Source organism: Heptranchias perlo, chromosome 16 (genome assembly GCF_035084215.1).
Source record: "Heptranchias perlo isolate sHepPer1 chromosome 16, sHepPer1.hap1, whole genome shotgun sequence".
NCBI lineage: Eukaryota > Metazoa > Chordata > Chondrichthyes > Hexanchiformes > Hexanchidae > Heptranchias > Heptranchias perlo.
In genome coordinates this window covers 39,690,132-39,710,105 of record NC_090340.1, presented here as the reverse complement: position 1 = coordinate 39,710,105, position 19,974 = coordinate 39,690,132, and the positions used below count along the sequence as shown (strand labels likewise).

Genomic DNA, 19,974 nt, shown 5'->3' with positions numbered 1-19,974 from the left:
TGTGGGAGTACCTTCACCACACGGACTGTAGTGGTTCAAGAAGGCGACTCACCACCACCTCCTCAAAGGCAATTAGGGTTGGGCAATAAATGCTGGCATTGCCAGCGACGCCCACATCCCATGAACGAATAAAAAAAAATTCCACTCTAGCTTTGTGTCGTCTGCAAACTTGGAAATGTTACATTTAGTTCAGTCATCCAAATCATTGATATATATATTGTGAATAGCTGGGGCCCATGCACTGATCCCTGCGGTATCCCACTAGTCACTGCCTGCCACCCGGAAAAAGACCCATTTATTCCTAATCTCTGTTTCCCATCTGTCAACTAATTCTCAATCCATGCCAGTATATTCCCCCCAATCCCATGTGCTTTAATTTCGCACACTAACCTCGTGTGGGACCTTATCAAACGCCTTCTGAAAATCCAAATACACCACATCCACTGGTTCTCCCCTATCTATTCTACTAGTTACATCCTCAAAAAACTCCAGTAGATTTGTTAAGCATGATTTCCCTTTCATAAACCCATGTTGACTTTGTCCAATCTCATTAATGCCTTCCAAGTGTTCTGTTATCACATCTTTTATAAGAGACTCTAGCATTTTCCCCACCACTGATGTTAGGCTAACTGGTCTGCAATTCCCTGTTTTTTCTCTCCCCCCCCCTTTTTTAAATATTTGCCACCCTCCAATCTGTAGGATCTGTTCCAGAGTCGATAGAATTTTGGAAGATGATCACCAATGCACCCACTATTTCCAGGACCATTTCCTTTAGTACTCTGGGATGTAGATTATCAGGCCCTGGGGATTCGTCAGCTTTTAGCCCCATTAATTTCTCTAGCACTATTTTTTTTTTACTAATACTGGTTTCCTTCAGTTCCTCCCTCTCACTGGACCCTTGGTTCCCTAACATTTCTGGCAGGTTATTAGTGTCCTCCTTTGTGAAGACAAAACCAAAGTATGTGTTTAATTGTTCTGCCATTTCTTTGTTCCCCATTATAATTTCCCCCATTTCTGACTGAAAGGGACCTACATTTGTCTTCACTAATCTTTTTCTCTTGACATATTTATAGAAGCTTTTACAGTCAGTTTTTATGTTCCCTGCTAGTTTACTCTCGTACACTATTTTTCCCCTCTTGATCAATCTCTCTGTCCTCCTTTGCTGAATTCTAAACTGTTCCCAATCCTCAGGCTTGCCGCTTTTTCTGGCAATTTTATATGTCTCCTCTTTGGATTTAACACTATCCTTAATTTCTTTTGTAAGCCACGGTTGAGCCACCTTTCCTGTTTTATTTTTGCGCCAGAAAGGAATGAATAATTGTTGTAATTCCTGCATATGTTCTTTAAATATTAGCCATTGCCTATCCACCGTCATCCCTTTTAGTAAAGTTCCCCAATCTATCATAGCCAACTCGCACCTCATACTTGCATAATTTCCTTTATTTAGATTCAGGACCCTAGTTTCGGATTCAACTACTTCACTCTCCATCTTAATAAGGAATTCTATCATGTTATGGTTGCTCTTCCCTAAGGGACCCCGCACAAGATTGTTAATTAATCCTTTCTCATTGCACAATACCCAGTCTAGGATCACCTGTTCTCTAGTTGGTTCCTCAACGTATTGGTCTAGAAAACTATTGCGTACACACTCCAGGAATTCCTCCCCCACAGTATTATTCCTAATTTGGTTTGACCGATCTATATGTAGATTAAAGTCACGCATGATTATAGTTGTACCCTTCTTGCATGCGTCTCTAATTTCCTGTTTAATGCCCTCCCCTACATAAGGTCCCACACGAGGTTAGTGTGCAAAATTAAAGCACATGGGATTGGGGGCCGATGGACAACCCCCACCAACGTTTTCTGCCCCTTGGTGTTTCTTAGCTCCACCCATACAGATTCCACATCATGATTTTCCGAGACAATATCCTTCCTCACTATTGCATTGATTTCCTCCTTTACTAACAACGCTACCCCACCCCCTTTCCCTTTTTGCCTGTGCTTCCTAAATATTGAATACCCCTGGATGTTCAGTTCCCATCCTTGGTCACCCTGCAGCCATGTCTCCGTAATTACAACTATAATCGCAACGATCTTGCAAAAACCATACTACAAATCATGGATTAGGCTAGAACTTTCAAAAGTATGGATAATTTGGGAGTTAACAAAAGCTTCTATAATCTTAGACTATTCCAATGTAAAGTCAGTAGGCTGATCTTCAGAAAAAGTTTGGTTTGAGTATAAAGCAAGAAGAATTGCTTTGTACTCATGCAGACTTTCTTGCAAATGTCAGTGACAGGGCTGGTAAAATGGATTTTGGCTTAAGTCTCTTAAGTGACCCACATTCTTCAGATTTTCCCAGCTGCATATCCTGCCTGATCCATGGTATGTTCAGGTTAACCTGAAGATTATACTTGCAACTGACATAATTCAGAATTTTACATGCTATTTCTATTTCAACAGTATTTATCTAACAATTTATGGGATAAATATTAATATATCTACAGTTAATATGCATCATCTACAGTAATTTTATTCAAGGTGCTTTCAGATTCAGTTATAAGGTGACCTGCAAATGCTTATCCACTCGCTTTGTCGAAGTTAATGGGAGGGTGGACTCTACTGCCACCTGCTGTTAAATGTTAATCATTTTAGTTGTTGGCAATGAGAAACTGTTTGATGTTTGGTCCTCAATCTTCATAATTTTCTTAAGCTTTAGGATGTAAGTTGATTCAAAATACGTTAAACACAGGGCTGTATCCAGAAATATTTTCTGGATATGATCACACACACTTTTATCATAGAATCATAGAATGGTTACAGCACGGAAGGTGGTCATTCAGCCCATCGAGTCCAAGCTGGCTCTCCACAAGAACAATCCAGCTAGTCCCACTTGCCCGCCCTTTCCCCGTAGCCCTGCAAATATTTCTCTTCAAGTACTTATCCAATTCCCTTTTGAAGACCACGAATGAATCTGCCTCAACCACCCCCTCAGGCAGTGTATTCCAGATCATAACCACTCGCTGTGTAAAAAAGTTTTCTCATGTCGCCTTTGGTTATTTTGCCAGTCACCTTAAATCTATGTCCTCTGGTTCTTGACCCTTCTGCCAATGGGAACAGTTTCTCTCTATCTACTTTGTCTGGACCCTTCATGATTTTGAATACCTCTATCAAATCTCCTCTCAAACTTCTCTGCTCTAAGGAGAACAACCCCAGCTTCTCCAGTCTATCGATGTAACTGAAGTCCTTCAGCCCTGGAACCATTCCAGTAAATCTCTTCTGCACCGTCTCTAAGGCCTTCCTAAAGTGTGGTGCCCAGAATTGGATACAATACTCCAATTGCGGCCGAACCAGTGTTTTACACAGGTTCATCGTAACTTCCTTGCTTTTGTACTCTTATGCCTCTAATTATTGAGCCCAATGTCCCATATACTTTTTAAACCGCTTTCTCAACGTGCCCTGCTACCGCCAATGATTTGTGCACATATAACCCCAGACCTCTGTTCCTGCACTGCTTTTAGAATTGTGCCTTTTAGTTTATATTGCCCCTCCTCATTCTTCCTACCAAAATGTATCACTTTGCACTTCTCTGCGTTAAATTTAGTCTGCCATGTGTCCACCCATTCCACCAGCCTGTCTATGTCCTCTTGAAGTCTATCACTATCCTCCTTACTATTCACTACCCTTCCAAGTTTTGTGTCATCTGCAAATTTTGAAATTGTGCTCTGTACACCCAAGTCCAACTCATTTATATATCAAGAAAAGCAGTGATCCTAATACCGTCCAAAAAACAACTGTTCACCACTACTGTTTCCTGTCGCTTAGCCAATTTTGTATACATGCTGCCACTGCCCCCTTTATTCTATGGGCTTCAACTTTGATGACAAGCCTATTATGTGGCACTTTATCAAACTCCTTTTGTAAGTCCATATGCACATCAATCGCATTGCCCTCATCAACCCTTTCTGTTATCTCATCAAAAAAACTCAATCAAGTTAATTAAACATGATTTACCTTTAACAAATGCGTGCTGGCTTTCCTTAATTAATCCATACTTGTCCAAGTGACTGCTAATTCTGTCCCAGATTATCATTTCTAAAAGTTTCCCCACCACCGAGGTTAAACTGACTGGCCTGTAGTTGCCAGGTTTACCCTTTACACCCTTTTGTGAACAATTCTCCAGTCCTCTGGCACCACCCTCGCATCTAATGGACGATTGGAAGATTATGGCCAGTACCTCCGCAATTTCTACCCTTACTTCCCTCAGCAACCTAGGATGCATCCCATCTGGACTGGGTGACTTACTACTGTAAGTACAGCCAGCCTTTCTAGTACCTCCTCTATCAATTTTTAGCCCATCCAGTATCTCAACTACCTCTTCTTTTACTGTGACTTTGGCAGCATCTTCTTCCTTGGTAAAGACAGATGCAAAGTATTCATTTAGTACCTCAGCTATGCCCTCTGCCTCCATAAGTAGGTCTCCTTTTTGGTCCCACCCCTCTTACTACCCGTGTACTGTTTATATGCCTATCGAAGACTTTTGGATTCCCTTTTATGTTGGCCGCCAGTCTATTCTCATACACTCTTTGCCCCTCATTGGCTTTTTGACTTCCCCTCTGGACTTTCTATATTCAGCCTGGTTCTAACTTGTATTATCAACCTGACATCTGTCATATGCCCCTTTTTCTGCTTCATCTTACTCTCTCTTTCGTCATCCAGGGAGCTCTGGCTTCAGTTGCACTACCTTTCCCCCTCTATGGTGGTGAGTTTTTATTAAAATTACATTGGAGCTGTACATTTTAACTTCGATTAACACTACATAAGCTTACACCGACTACAACTCACATTTCTATTCATTAAATATTTCCCACCAATAGAATTAACTTTTGCTTCATCTATTACACTGACAAAAATCCACAAACTGTAGGCTACCTGACTATTTGTTTCATAAACATGCAAATTTTAAGTATGGGTATAAGGAAATGGAATGACAAGATTTTGCTATTAAGCTGTAATGTTTGATGATTGAAGAGTTTCAAAGCTACTGTAATCACAAGTTCCACTGCTCTTCATAGCCATCCACTTGATTACACTCGTGAGATTTTGATGTCACTAAAATAAAAATAGAAAATGCTAGAAACACTCAGCAGGTCAGTCAGCATCTGTGGAGGGAACAAACAAGTTAAAAATTCAGGTCTGGACCTTCATTAGAACTATAAGATAGTATAAAAGAACAGCATTTAAAAATGAACAAAACAAAGGGAAATAGAAGGGAAAAAACATACCCACAAAAGAAAAATAATGACCTGTAAAGTGCTTAAGTGTTTCCAGCATTTTCTTTGATTTCCGGCAACTAGTTTTTCTTTTACTTTGTTTGTTTTGATGTTACTAAGTTGCATACACCACATGGGGATGAACATGAAGCTGTGTCCACCTTGAATTTTACCAGTTTTCAAAAGGCAATGGTTTCTGGTAGAAAAATTGAGATATGCCAACTGGTTAGACCACTTCTGGAGTACTGTGTACAGTTCTGGGCATTGCACCTTAGAAAGGATATATCAGCATGGGAAAGAGTGCAGCTCTTTCCCTGGAATATAGGTTAAGGGGTGATTTGATTGAGGTTTTTGGGATTTTGAAAGGAATTGATAGTGTATAGAGACAAGGGGACATAACCTTAATGTCAGAGCCAGGCCATTCAGGAGAGAAGTTAGGAAACACGTCTTCACACAAAGGGTGGTAGAAGTGTGGAACACTCTCCCACAAAAAGCAGATGCTAGCTCAATTAATCATTTTAAATCTGAGATCGATAGATTTTTGCTAGCCAAGGGTACTAAGGGATACGGAGCCAAGGCAGGTGGATGGAGTTAGGATACAGATCAGCCATGATCTCATTGAATGGCAGAAAAGACTCAAGGGGCTGAATGGCCTACTTCAGTTCTTATGTTCCTAACTCATTCAACATCCTCAAAGCTATTATCACAAAAAGCTTGTAGTGACACTGGAAAACTTCCTGGAATATATCTGTTCACTACTAAAAATTTACTGAGAATATCTCCACTTTCCAATCACGAGTGACATTTCTTGCTTATGGTTCATTCAAAGCAGGGTGAAAAAGGAAAACATCCATCTCCTTCAAGAACTCAATCTCAGAAGCCTAAATAGACCTCAACCAATGACAAAACAGAAAAAGCAGCATGTACATAGTACGGAGCAGTTGCAATGAAGCAGCTACCACAGTACTGCTCTTGACAATCCACCACTGACAGGTTACAGAGGCAAAGTCCACCTCAAAAAACCTCCTTAAATTACATGAAACTCAATTGTCAGGTTTATCGTGAACTAAAAATGAGAAAGAAGTACTACTTTACTACTAGGTCAAAAAGAAATGATGGACAAGTCACAAAAGCATACTGTTCAACTTAAGAAAATAATCTGAGGTAACTACATGCTCAAAACTTGGCATGTTATGCACATAGTATTGAAAATCTTTTACTGTATACAGAAGGGCAGGGATTTTAGTCAATAGTCTTCCCTCAATCAACAGCACCAAAAACTGATAACCTGGTCATTCATTCTTTTGCTGTGCGAGACCTTGCTGTGCTAGCTAGAATGTTTGCCCACATCATTAAAAAAAAATCTCCAGTGGCTGTAAAGCACTTGGGATATCCTTAGAACGAGCAAGATCTTTCTTCCTTTACCAGGTTTATATTTAGAGGCACGATTTGCCTGAAGTGCAGTAAAATATTACATCTCTCCTTCAAAATCCAGGAAAAGTATACATGCCTAGGAATCCCCATTTACATCTGTGAAAGGCAGAAGTAACTGCAACAAGCATCTTAATAAAACAGAGCCTGAACCCCACTTCTCCCACTGAACGCGTCCTTTAAACACCTACAACTTAAGATAATTTGCAAACTTAAGGTCTTAAGACATCAAAAAAAACCTTGCATTGATATAGCATCTTTCATGTCCCAAAACACATCAAATTAGTATTGAAGTGCAGTCACTTGTTTTGTAGACAAATACAGAAGCCAATCTATGCACAGCAGGGCCCACAAATAGCAATATGGAGGATAACCAGTTAATCTGTTTCAGTGGTGTTGGCTGAGGGCCAATATTCATCCAGGACACCAGGAAAACTCCCATCACTCTTCTATGGGATTTTTTATATCCATCTGAATACGAATAGGCAGACAGGGCTTTAGTTTAATGTCTCATCTAAAAGACAGCATTTGCAAAAATGCAGCACCACCTCAATAGTGCACTTAAGTATCAGCCTAAATTATGTGCTCAACTCCTGGAGTGGACCTTGAACTCACGGGAGTGCTGTTACTGACATCAAGCCAGAACGTCTTTTTATTTTTTTTTTAAACAGGAAAGAATTTAGAAGCTTCACTCTCTCTCCCACAATTCTCCCAGTTATGAATTTTATTTGCAGGACACAATATAATTTTCTTCATGGGAATGATCCAATATTCTATTAAAATGTGTTTGATGTTGAATAGGAAAATACAAATGAATTTTCATTTTACTCCACACAAGGATCAAATTTCTTTTTATTTCTGATCTCAAAACAGTTTGTAATGAAAATGCACCAAACATTGAATGTTAACAACTGTATGTTTACATCTAAGTCAGTGGTTTTCAAACTTCTGTATGGAAAACCCCAGCAAATATTGACAATCCTTGGGACATTCTGTCTTAACTCCCCAAAGACAGTGCTATAGTTGCAGTAACATCTTTATTAGTATACAGCAACAAAAATGCTGTACTAAGTAAACAATTACAGAAAATTAAGCACAGAAATTTGATGACCTTGTAGATCTCCTCAGAGTCCCTAGATTCCAGGGACCTCCATTTGAAAACCTAGGTCCATAAGAATGCAGAAAACAAAAAAAGAAATTCCTGTGCCTATTATTTTTTCTCATTACGTCTTAGTCTTTTAGAAACTTCCACAGTGGTTGTTTTGATGTTTTTGTTGGCTGTCACAATAGACAGTTGAGACACTGATACCCCGAAGTGATGTCTTTTCTCTCCTAAAATGTCTTTTTTTATTCTCATTTCTCCTCTTTCATCATTTTCTTAGCCTTGTTACAGACTCTCATTCACTACTGCTAAGTAAACTATTTTCTTTTTTCATTAGGATCTATTTTATGACATGTGCTAATCCTCTTTTTTTTTTAAAAAAAAGCATTTGTGCTGCACTATTACTTGATTTTTCAGAATGATCCCATTAAATCAACCAAAGATGAATGAACCAAATCATATGACCAGTGTAAAAACAGATATTCAAAACCAATTATTGTTACTTAAGTTTACATTTACATGCACACAATAATTTTCTTGCAACATCAGTAAAATGCAAATATTTTCTGCCCCTTTTGAATAGACAATTTAAAATGGTAGACACTAAACATACTTCTGTTCAAAAAAAATATGGTAAGCTTTTACAGTCTCACTTCCAACTTTGATGCAGAAATAGTTTCCCTTAGTTTCAATTCGAGAATCTTAGAATATACATTTGCATTAAGCAGGTCACTTTTGAATGACTAGAGTGTGCAGGGGATTCACCTATAATTTACTGCTGCACTAGAAAACAGTACCAGGCTTGTACAAATACAGTGTCTTGTTGGTCAAGCACTTATGATATAGTACAGTCACAAATTGTGGCTGAGAAAAGCTGATTCCATTTCTCAGCTTAACATTAAGCAACTGTAAAACATGTTGCTGGATATTTAGGCTTATTTTTTCATAAAGCAGTCATAATTGGCATATATGAACAAAGGATGAGTCAAAATAGAACTTTTACCAATAAATCCAATAGGGAATTCAGGAAAAACATCTTTACCCAGAATGGTAAGAATATGGACCTCGCTACCACTAGGAATAGTTGAGGCGAATAGCATAGATGTATTTAAGGGAAAGCTAGCTAAGTACACGAGGGAGAAAGGAATAGAAGGATATGCTGATACGGTCAGATGGAGAGGGGTAGGAGGATGCGCGTGTAGAGTTCAAACGCCAGCCTACACAATTTGTGCCGAATGGCCTGTTTCTGTGCTGCAGAATCTATGTAATATGGCTGCCCCAGTATAATTCCAAAAACATAACCATATTATTGCATACCACTTTTTGTAGCCTCAAAGATTTATTTATTATTTTTTTAAAAAAAAAGCACATCCATATTTGCTTCAGCTTATTTTAAATTCAAAGTCTACGGAAGCATATAAAGGGGATACAGGAAGGAACACCAAATAGCACAATAGATTAAAATATTACTACTTCACCTCTGGGACTCGGGTTTGGACCCAGCCTAGAGAGAAATCTCATCACTTTGTTGGCTGTAGAGATCCTCCATGAATTATGGATGGGCAGCCTTCACTCGGGTTTCTGATCTTATGGACTAGTGGGAATTTTTCCATTTCAGGCATCGACTAGCCTTGTGGCCTCTGAGTAAATTACCAATTGTTGGCCAATCTGTATTGCTTTATAGCAGTTCAAAAGATAATTCCAAATGAGGAAGGCCATTAGGCCTCTCCTACTTCATCCATCCAGAATCACCCCAAAATGCCCCTTTGCAGCATCCAATTGGTTCTTAAATGATTCCAGGGTTTTCGCCTTCAATACTCTATCTGGGAGGACATAGACAGGCTGGTGGAATGGGCGGACACATGGCAGATGAAATTTAACACAGAAGTGCAAAGTGATACATTTTGGCAGGAAGAACGAGGAGAGGCAATATGAACTAAAGGGGGTGCAGGAACAGAGAGACCTGGGGGTATACGTGCACAAATCTTTGAAGGTGGAAGGACAGGTTGAGAAAGCAGTTAAAATAGCATACGGGATCCTGGGCTTTATAGAGGCATAGAGCACAAAAGCAAGGAAGCTATGTTGAACCTTTATAAACACTAGCTCGGCCACAACTGGAGTATTGTGTCAGATTCTGGGCACCATATTTTAGGAAAGATGTGAAGGGCTTAAAGAGGGTGCAGAAAAGATTTACTAGAATGGTTCCAGGGATGAGGGACTTTAGTTATGTGGATAGACTGGAGAAGCTGGGGTTGTTCTCCTTAGAGCAGAGAAGGTTAAGAGGAGATTTGATAGAAGTGTTCAAAATCATGAAGGGTTTAGATAAAGAAAGTAAAGAGAAACTGTTCCCATTGGTGGAAGGGTCAAGAACCAGAGGACACAGATTTAAGGTGATTGGCAAAAGAACCAAAGGCGATGAGGGAAATTTTTTTTTTTAAACACAGTGAGTAGTTATGATCTGGAATGCCCTGCCTGAAAGGGTGGTGAAAACAGATTCAATCATGGCTTTCAAAAATAAATTGAATACTTGAAGGGAAAAAATTTGTAGGGCTATGGGGAAAGAGTGGGGCAATGGGTCTAACTGGATTGCTCTTACAAAGAGCCGACATGGGTTCAATGGGCCGAATGGCCTCCTCCTTCTGTGCTGTAACCATTCTATGATTCCATGGACTGAATACTCCTTATGTAAAGAACTTCCTGCCTTTTACTAGTTGGAACCTGTGGTTCCTGTCCGACTCTTGCAATTTAAATTAATTTTCCAGATTTACCTTTTTCTTACCATTTTCTATCTTATATACCTCTAAGATAATGTCTGAGATAAGATCACTACCCATACTACTGCACCACTGCAAGTGAGGCAGGAGAGAAAAACTGGAGAAAACAAAAAGGCACACTGTACCATTGAGCATAAATAATACAGGGAGATTTACTTTACAGCTATGCTACTGAGAACTTGGACAAATATGAGCTGAGACCCCCAGCATGGTTATGTAAAGGGTACATCATGTCTGTCTAACCTGGTTGAATTTTTTGAGGCGGTCACTAGTGTGGTAGATAAGGGAGCGTATATGGATGTTATTTATGTGAACTTCCGTATAGGGAATTGGTTACGAGGTAGGAGGCAGGGAGTAGGGAGAATGGGTATGTACTCAAATTGGGGGGGTGTGACTCCTGGTGTCCCCCAGTGATCAGTTCTGGGGCCTCAGCTTTTCACTATATTTATCAATGACTTAGATGGAGAAATAGAGAGCCGTATATCCAAGTTTGCTGACGATACTAAGTTAGGTGACACACACAGTAGCGTAGATGTGAGCAGAAAGTTGCAAAGCGATATTGATAGATGAAGTGAATGTGCAAAACTGTGGCAGATGGAGTTCAGTGTGGGGAAGTGTGAGGTCATTCGCTTTGGACCCAAAGAAAGATATTTTCTAAATGGTGAGAAGCTAGGAACTGTGGAGGAGCATTTGGGATCCAAGTACAGAAACTACTAGAAACTAGTGGTCAGGTACAAAAAAAACCCCAAAAGGCTAATGGAATGTTAGACTTTACCTCAAGGGGGTTGGAATACAAAGGGGTAGAAGTTATGCTAGTTGTATAAAGCACTGGTTAGACCGCCTCTGAACTACTGCATTCAGTTCTGAGCACCGCACCTCAGGAAGGATATATTGGTCTTGGAGGGGGTGCTGCACAGATTCATCAGAATGATACTCAGGCTAAAAATGTTAAATTATTAGGACAGGTTGCATAGAGTAGGCTTGTATTCCCTTGAGTATAGAAGATTAAGGTGTGATTAAATTGAGGTGTTTAAGATAATTCCAGGATTTGAAAGGGTAGAGAGAAACTATTTCCTCTGGTGGGAGAGAACTAGGGGGCATAACCTTCAAATTACAGCTTAGGCCATTCAAGGGTAAAGTCAGGAAGCATTTCTTCATGCAAAGGGTAGTAGAAATCTGGAACACTCTCCCACAAAAAGCTGTTGAGATTAGGTCAATTGAAAATTTCAAAAAATGAGATTTTTGTTAGGCAAGGGTATTAAGGGTTACGGAAGCAAGGCAAGTAAATGAAGTTAACACACGATCTAACAATGCTGGAACAGGCTCAAGGGACTGAATGGCCTACTCCTGTTCCTATGTTGTGCCCAGCTAGAATTGTGCATAGAAAACACAAAGCATGAAATGAGAAAATGCCATATAGACCTGTCACAGATCATGCACAATGTAATTTTCACTTTTTTTAAACTGAGAAACCTAAATTAACGTAATTAGTGCATGCAGGACACCACCATAATTGAAAAAAATATTTTTAAAAAAATATATTTTATAAATTAACATCACCGAGTTCTCCCAGTGTCCTAGCTAACATTTGTCCCTCTAATGACACCGTCAAAACTAGACTGGCTGGTCATAGATCTCACTGCTATTTGTGAGACCTTGCTGTGCGCAAAATCACTGCGTGTTTGCTTACATAGCAGAGTGACTATAATCCCTTAAAAAGTAATTCACTTTATGTGAAGTGCTTCAGATACATCATTCACATTGCACAAGGCAAAAATTCAACCCAAAAGAAATTAATATGCTTCAAAAGTACAAGTTCTTTCTTTCTCAGTTGTAGCAGTTCTTACTAAAGAGTTGGGGTTCTAAGTGCAATTTGTAGTATACGAATCACATATTGTATAAGATGTTAATTTCAGCAAAACTTTTGATATATTTATACTAGTCCGAGAAAAGTTGCTTTTTGAAATCAAAAGGTTACATGGTATGTCACCTCTTTCAATCTGAGACCGTTTCCCTGACTCACTAGCATGTGAATTTTAATTCGCAGTATGCATGAAAGGGGATTGCTTTGCCTTTTCCTGACCACTTGAGTACAGCTGGTACAGTGATCAAATAGTCTGCTCAAAGATACACTCTCAAAAATGCTTACAACAGGGAGTACAATTATATTTGAGAACTTCAATATAGAAATTTGAAATGGTTTTCTCGTTAAGTCAAGAAATCAGTTCTAGCCTAACCAGGATATTATGAAACCTCCAGGATCCCAACATGTGCATCCAATGTTACTTATTTGCAAATTTTTTTTTATTAGATTGTCAGTGATCTTTCTCTGAATATCTGATAAACAGAATGACTAAGACAGTACCCATTATAGTAGTTTATTCAAATTAAGCCTGTATAAGAATGTGCCAACGAGTGGTGGGATTACCATAAAATCAGCTGGGAACTTCCTCCACTTTCAGGAAGCCAGGGTAAGGTAGAGCGACAGCGTCTGAGATGCACTGCATCGCTAAAATTGAAGTGCTTGTGAACCTTAGTTACAGATTAAAAGTGTGATTGCTGCATTTTATGTGACCAAAGACTCACGAATTAGATGTGTAGAAAAAGTTTGTTGCGTTTAAGTCCCTGGTCCCATGCAGGGGATCTGCAAGAATTTCCAGATCAACAATAGGTTGGCACTAACTGGCTGTTTCATAAGCCACAAGTATATTCTTAAGACCATCACAGAATGAAAGTTGAAGTTAAACTATTTCACAAAGGACCACTGGAACATGGAATTCTTTATAATGTGGTTAAAGAGGTAGAAACTACAAGATCGTTTAAAAGGGAACTGCCAAGCATTTGAAAATTGTTAGAAGATAGAGAAAGAATAGAGAAATGGGACTGGAGTAGATAGACTCAGTTGAAGATATAGCCCTAGTATAGGTGCAACGGGAAAAAAATGAATGTGCTGTAATTTGAATGATTCTATAGCCGGTGTGGGACATGTCATCTTTGTGCAATGGGCAGGGGGGCTTTCAGAAGTTGGCATTAAAGCTATAGTTGTAAACTTAAAATGAGAGGGTGCGATAGTAAAAGGTGGATCGCCTGTGGCGTTGCTCATGTATAGTCTGGTGTCTGCAGCATGATTGAGATGTTTAGGCTAACCTGGCCTGATCCTTTAAAGCCATTGCTCAAGTGCTCCCTGTGGGAGGGGAAACTGAACTAAATTGGCAAATACAGGTAATTGTAGCTGCATGCGAACTGTAGTGGCCAAGCAGAGCAATTGTTAGCTGCTTATAATTTTCAGGCTTCATGTTAATGACTGACTATTCCCATCTGTAACAAAATGTGATGGATATGCACTAGATATGGGACTTTCAGATACATCATATTTTTAAACTTAATGCATTGAAAGCTGGTATCTAAGTATGAATATTCCAACCTCTAATAACACCATAGCAAATAATGTGGAAAAGTTTCAATTTATCGTAAGAACTGGACCAGTGGACATAAATAAAAGTTTGTACAGGAATGTAGCAACATGCTTCAACAAAATTGGAGCTCTTTATAAATAAAAGGATTGTACAGCAGGGGGATTTCAGATTATTGTCTAAAATGGTTCAGTATTGTGCTGCTTGAATGAAGTTAGTCCCTTCCATGAAGAGGAAGAGAAATAATGCTGTCACAGACTTCCATGTTATTTGCCACAGTTAACTTTTCTTTCAATATACCTGTGGGAATTGATACTGTCTTGTCACCAATTTTTACTGAACTTGACAAGTTATTTCTTCTCATCCTCAAGTCCTGTTCAAAAAGTGAGGGAGAGCATTTAAAATTTGATTCAAATCAGGCAAAGTTTTACTGAGGTGAAACATTAGTGCTTTGAAACAAATTTACTCCTCTCTTCTCCCCCCAGCTATCAATTCCTTTGGATAGGGTGAAAAATTGGATAAAAACAGGAAACAAAAGACAACTGTACTAAAATCTTTTAGAAATAGTTCAACTGTGATCTGGAAAAAGATATACAAAAAACAGAATAATCTGAAATACAAAATGGAATGCTGCATTAGTGTGATAGCTGGAAATGGTAATACTGATAATTCTAGGGTATGTTGAGAAAAGGAGAAAAAAGGCTGCAAGCTCAAGTTTGTCCAGAAGACCGTCTTCAGATACATCTCTATTAAGAAAAAAAGAAAAAAAGAGGGTACAGACATGTAGCTACCACATTAATATGAAACTGTTAAACAAAATTTACTTAAATCTGTGTTTCTTTTACTATTATTTTCTTTGTTATTTAGTTGACTAAGGGGTCATTATAAATTTTCTTTAATTATCTGCATAACATGGAAGAATGTAGCTCAAGGGCAAATACACTGTCACTGATGAGAATACTAATACATTGATTGAGATGTAGCATTATAATAGTGTTGTAGATTTAACTAGCTGCCTTGCACTGAAAATCTACTACTCCAAACAACATTAGTTTTCATCTACACTCCTAGGCATAGGTGAAATAGCTCAATATATCTTGAGTGTTTTTTCCTGGGTGAACCCAGATATCTATTAAGTACATGCTGGAGGAGTGAAACCTAAAATAATCACTATGCACTAACAATATACTGAGTGATTTTCCAATGTGGGGTGGAGAAATTTTTCTATTTGTTTTTGTGAAGGTTGAACAAATAAGAAATACATTTGTCAAACTACACATATTTATACTGATATGCCAGGATCATTTTCTGAATGCAGACCAGTGTTTGTATTTATCTGAACTATCAAAACATCATATTTTCTTACTGTGGGTCTATCACACTTTGGGACTTTTTGATTTTTTTTTTACAGAAAGGATTTGTAAAAAGTTATTTTTGAATATTGAGTTTCTAAAGTGTATTCACACAATTTTTTTTTTCAGAAAATGGACTGAGATGTTAGGTGGTTAAAATGCTAATTGAGCTAAGTTTTGACCTTGCTTTCCATAGACTATAAAAAGTAATGTGTTAGCCTGTCTCAGTAATTGAGCTATTGTGTCGAGAATTCTCTGGTCCTTTAATAGTGAACACAAGGTGATAAAAGAAGAGATACATAGGTAGTCAATCAGGACTTCAAACAGAAGCTGGGAGGACAAGCTTTGGCCAGACTTAGAGGTTTAGTATGCAGGGCAGTTAAGAGTTATTTTGTTTCAGTCAAGTATGACAACCCACTGATGTGGGGAAGCGTATTGTATTTATTATTTTGTATTATTATGCAAGGACAAGTTGTACTGATTGAACGCAATTAATCTGATCTTAACTGTTACTCTGTTTGTTCACTGGCTGAAATAAAACAGCATAATGATTTGTATCTGGCTTCGTCTTACCATGTGTTTTCTTGGCCTGCCTTTGAAAATACTGAACATGTGAAAGACACAAATATCCAGTTCAGATCACAAGGGGATACTATTGTTATACTCCTAGGTTATGCTACTATATAGTTAGATATTAGCTATATGGGAACACCCCTTAGTGCAAGAATGCAGATCTTTTACAGCAGTGACCAGCATTAGTGAACTCCCTTCCTAACAGCACTGTGGGAGAACCTTCACCACATGGACTGCAGCGGTTCAAGAAGGCGGCTCACCACCACCTTCTCAAGGGCAATTAGGGATGGGCAATAAATGCCGGCCTCGCCAGCGATGCCCACATCCCATGAACGAATAAAAATAAATAAAAATATTTAAGGTAAGATTTTAAACTTGTAACAGGGACATATACCTGAATCTTCAGTATTCTTCTTCAGAACTGTCATTAGCATTGGTAAAACTACTCCATTCATCAATGATAGGTTCTATTATTATTTGATGCCCTTTTCTTCTAATATCTATCAACAAAGAATAAGAGGAAAAACAATCTGTAATTTCTTATGACATTCATTCATATGCCCATTAATATTTGTATATGTCATAACAGTAGAGTTTTGTTTTTCAGTATAAAAAAACCTGTTATTTCACTTTATTCCACCATTTTAACATGAATAAAAACATTGGAGATATTGATCCAAATCCCATTTCTTTCCCTTACAATATCTCATTAGAACAGCTATATGTGTAGCTATATTAGGGATGGTCAATAAATGCTGGCCTTGCCAGCAAAGCCCACACCCCATGAACGAATAAAAAAAAGTCATACTTTCTGGGGCCTCTCAACTAACGATGCTAAGAGAGAGTCAGTCACAAATTAAGGCACTGGATAACTATTGGGAGTAGGAAAGATCATTTCCTGACTTGAGGACAAAAACCACCTCCTTCTGATTGGTCCATTTATACTTCGGATTAGGAGATGCACCAATGTATTTTTCCATGTCCACTACCATCTGAGCAATGAAACGTGGCACATATTTGGCGGTGTTCAGGAGAAAGAACCAACTGTTTCTGATACCACCAATACTATGTATGCAACTCTGCAAAAAAACTGGAGGGACAACGTCCAACCCTGTTTTGTATAAAATTTGCCTGTTCAGACCTTAACCGCTTATCTGTTAATTTGATCGTTGAAGAATAGAAGAGTGCCAATCGCATTACTCACTTAACACCAACTAGTTTGTAACTGTGCCAATACACCTCAGATCTAGCCCACTAAAGGTAGGGACAGCAGTCGAAGGAAAAAGCTGTCACACGTGCAAAAGGTTGGCAACTGTAATTGAATTACAGGCAGCTCTATCCTGCTGCTCTCAAGGAAAATGTTCTGACTTCTGTTCAATCCACGTACCCTGAGACAATGGCAGGTACTTTGAGACTACTGATTGAGAAGGCAGAGTTGCACGAGCCTCAAGTACAGTCTTGTACTGGGCTTCAACAAGATGGCAACAACCACAAAAAACTAGCTGTGATCCACTGGCAACTTGCTACTGGAGCTTTGGAAGAGTTGAGCAGTGATGCAATGTCATGAGGCAGTCCAGCAAGGCAAGACCACCACATCTAAGGATGTCTGAGAGCTTATGAATGGTTGATAATGTAAAAAAAAGTTGACAATTCTCAGATGAGAAAGTCCGTCATCTAAAGCATCAGATACCTGCAAGACTGTAGACTTGCATGATTCTGAGGTCAATCTTGGAAAGGTCAATTGTTTAAGGGTAGACATTTAGGTGCTGCACTTGAAGGAAGGCTAGTCCTACTTATATTTACTTTGTGAACTCTTTGGATGTTGAGCCCAGGATGAAGGTCAGTACTTCATATTGGCAATTTAGTTCCTGCACGTTGATGGAAATGTACAGCAGCAGCTCATCAACTTTGAACTTCTCCTTTCTGATAAACCTTGCTTAAGGCAAAGGCCAAATAGGGTCAAAATCTCCTATTCGTTCAGGGAAAATATAGCATTAAACAATTTATTTTCTGTGGCCGACAGGAACCTTTTTAAAAAAAAATTAATTCATGGGATGTAGGCGTCGCTGGCAAGGCCAGCATTTCTTGCCCATCCCTAATTGCCCTCGAGAAGATGGTGGTGAGCCGCCTTCTTGAACCACTACAGTCAGTGTGGTGAAGGTTCTCCCACAGTGCTGTTAAGTAGGGAGTTCTAGGATTTAAACCCAGCGACGATGAAGGAACAGCGATATATTTCCAAGTTGGGATGGTGTGTGACTTGGAGGGAAACGTGCAGGTGGTGTTGTTCCCATGTGCCTGCTGCCCTTGTCCTTCTAGGTGGTGGAGGTTGTGGGTTTGAGAGGTGCTGTCAAAGAAGCCTTGGCGAGTTGCTGCAGTGCATCCTGTGGATGGTACACACTGCAGCCACTGTGGAGGGAGTCAATGTTTAGGGCGGTGGATGGGGTGCCAATCAAGCGGGCTGCTTTGTCCTGGATGGTGTCGAGCTTGAGTGTTGTTGGAGCTGCACTCATCCAGGCAAGTGGAGAGTATTCCATCACTCTCCTGACTTGTGCCTTGCAGATGGTGGGAAAGGCTTTGGGGAGTCAGGAGGTGAGTCACTCGCCGCAGAATACCCAGCCTCTGACCTGCTCTCGTAGCCACAGTATTTATGTGGCTGGTCCAGTTAAGTTTCTGGTCAATGGTGACCCCCAGGATGTTGATGGTGGGGGATTCGGCGATGGTAATGCCGTTGAATGTCAAGGGGAGGTGGTCATTGCCTGGCGCGAATGTTACTTGCCAGTTATCAGCCCAAGCCTGGATGTTGTCCAGGTCTTGCTGCATGCGGGCTCGGACTGCTTCATTATTTGAGGGGTTGCAAATGGAACTGAACACTGCAATCATCAGTGAACATCCCCATTTCTGACCTTATGATGGAGGGAAGGTCATTGATGAAGCAGCTAAAGATGGTTGGGTCAAGGACACTGCCCTGAGGAACTCCTGCAGCAATGCCCTGGGGCTGAGATGATTGGCCTCCAACAACCATTACCATCTTCCTTTGTGCTAGTTATGACTCCAGCCACTGGAGAGTTTTCCCCGATTCCCATTGACTTCAATTTTACTAGGGCTCCTTGGTGCCACATTCGGTCAAATGCTGCCTTGATGTCAAGGGCAGTCACTCTCACCTCACCTCTGGAATTCAGCTCTTTTGTCCATGTTTGGAACAAGGCTGTAATGAGGTCTGGAGCCGAGTCGTCCTGGCGGAACCCAAACTGAGCATCAGTGAGCAGGTTATTGTTAAGTGCCGCTTGATAGCACTGTCGACAACACCTTCCATCACTTTGCTGATGATTGAGAGTAGACTGATGGGGCGGTAATTGGCCGGATTGGATTTGTCCTGCTTTTTGTGAACAGGACATACCTGGGCAATTTTCCACATTGTCGGGTAGATGCCAGTGTTGTAGCTGTACTGGAACAGTTTGGCTAGAGGCGCGGCTAGTTCTGGAGCACAAGTCTTCAGCACTACAGCCAGGATGTTGTCGGGGCCCATAGCCTTTGTTGTATCCAGTGCACGCAGCCGTTTCTTGATATCACGTGGAGTGAATCGAATTAGCTGAAGTCTGGCTTCTGCGATGGTGGGGATATCAGAAGGAGGCAGAGATGGATCATCTACTCGGCACTTCTGACTGAAGATGGTTGCAAACGCTTCAGCCTTGACTTTTGCACTCATGTGCTGGACTCTGCCATCATTGAGGATGGGGATGTTTACAGAGCCTCCTTCTCCCGGTAGCTGTTTAACTGTTCACCACCATTCACGACTGGATGTGGCAGGACTGCAGAGCTTTGATCTGATCCGTTGGTTGTGGAATCGCTTAGCTCTGTCTACAGCATGTTGCTTCCGCTGTTTAGCATGCATGTAGTTCTGTATTGTAGCTTCACCAAGTTGGCACCTCATTTTTAGGTACGCCTGGTGCTGCTCCTGGCATGCTCTTTTACACTCCTCATTGAACGAGGGTTGATCCCTTGGCTTGTTGGTAATGGTATAGTGAGGAATATACCGGGCCATGAGGTTATAGATTG

At 40.0% G+C, this 19,974-nt stretch overlaps 1 protein-coding gene across 3 annotated transcripts in view; it reads right to left on the bottom strand.

The window, feature by feature from the left end:
• The window catches only part of zgc:165481 (uncharacterized protein LOC100073327 homolog), a 197,354-nt gene that overhangs the window by 104,924 nt on the left and 72,456 nt on the right, over nucleotides 1–19,974 (bottom strand). For 2 of the 3 annotated variants that reach the window (XR_010965962.1, XR_010965963.1), the window contains one exon: nucleotides 16,313–16,418. Coding sequence is in view for 1 of the 3 variants with exons in the window: in XM_067997981.1 (XP_067854082.1) it covers nucleotides 16,321–16,418 (98 nt within the window). In the remaining 2 variants the exon portion in view is untranslated. Of the gene's footprint in view, nucleotides 1–14,628; nucleotides 14,740–16,312; nucleotides 16,419–19,974 lie in introns of those variants that run through there. The other variant, XM_067997981.1, reaches the window with a different exon arrangement.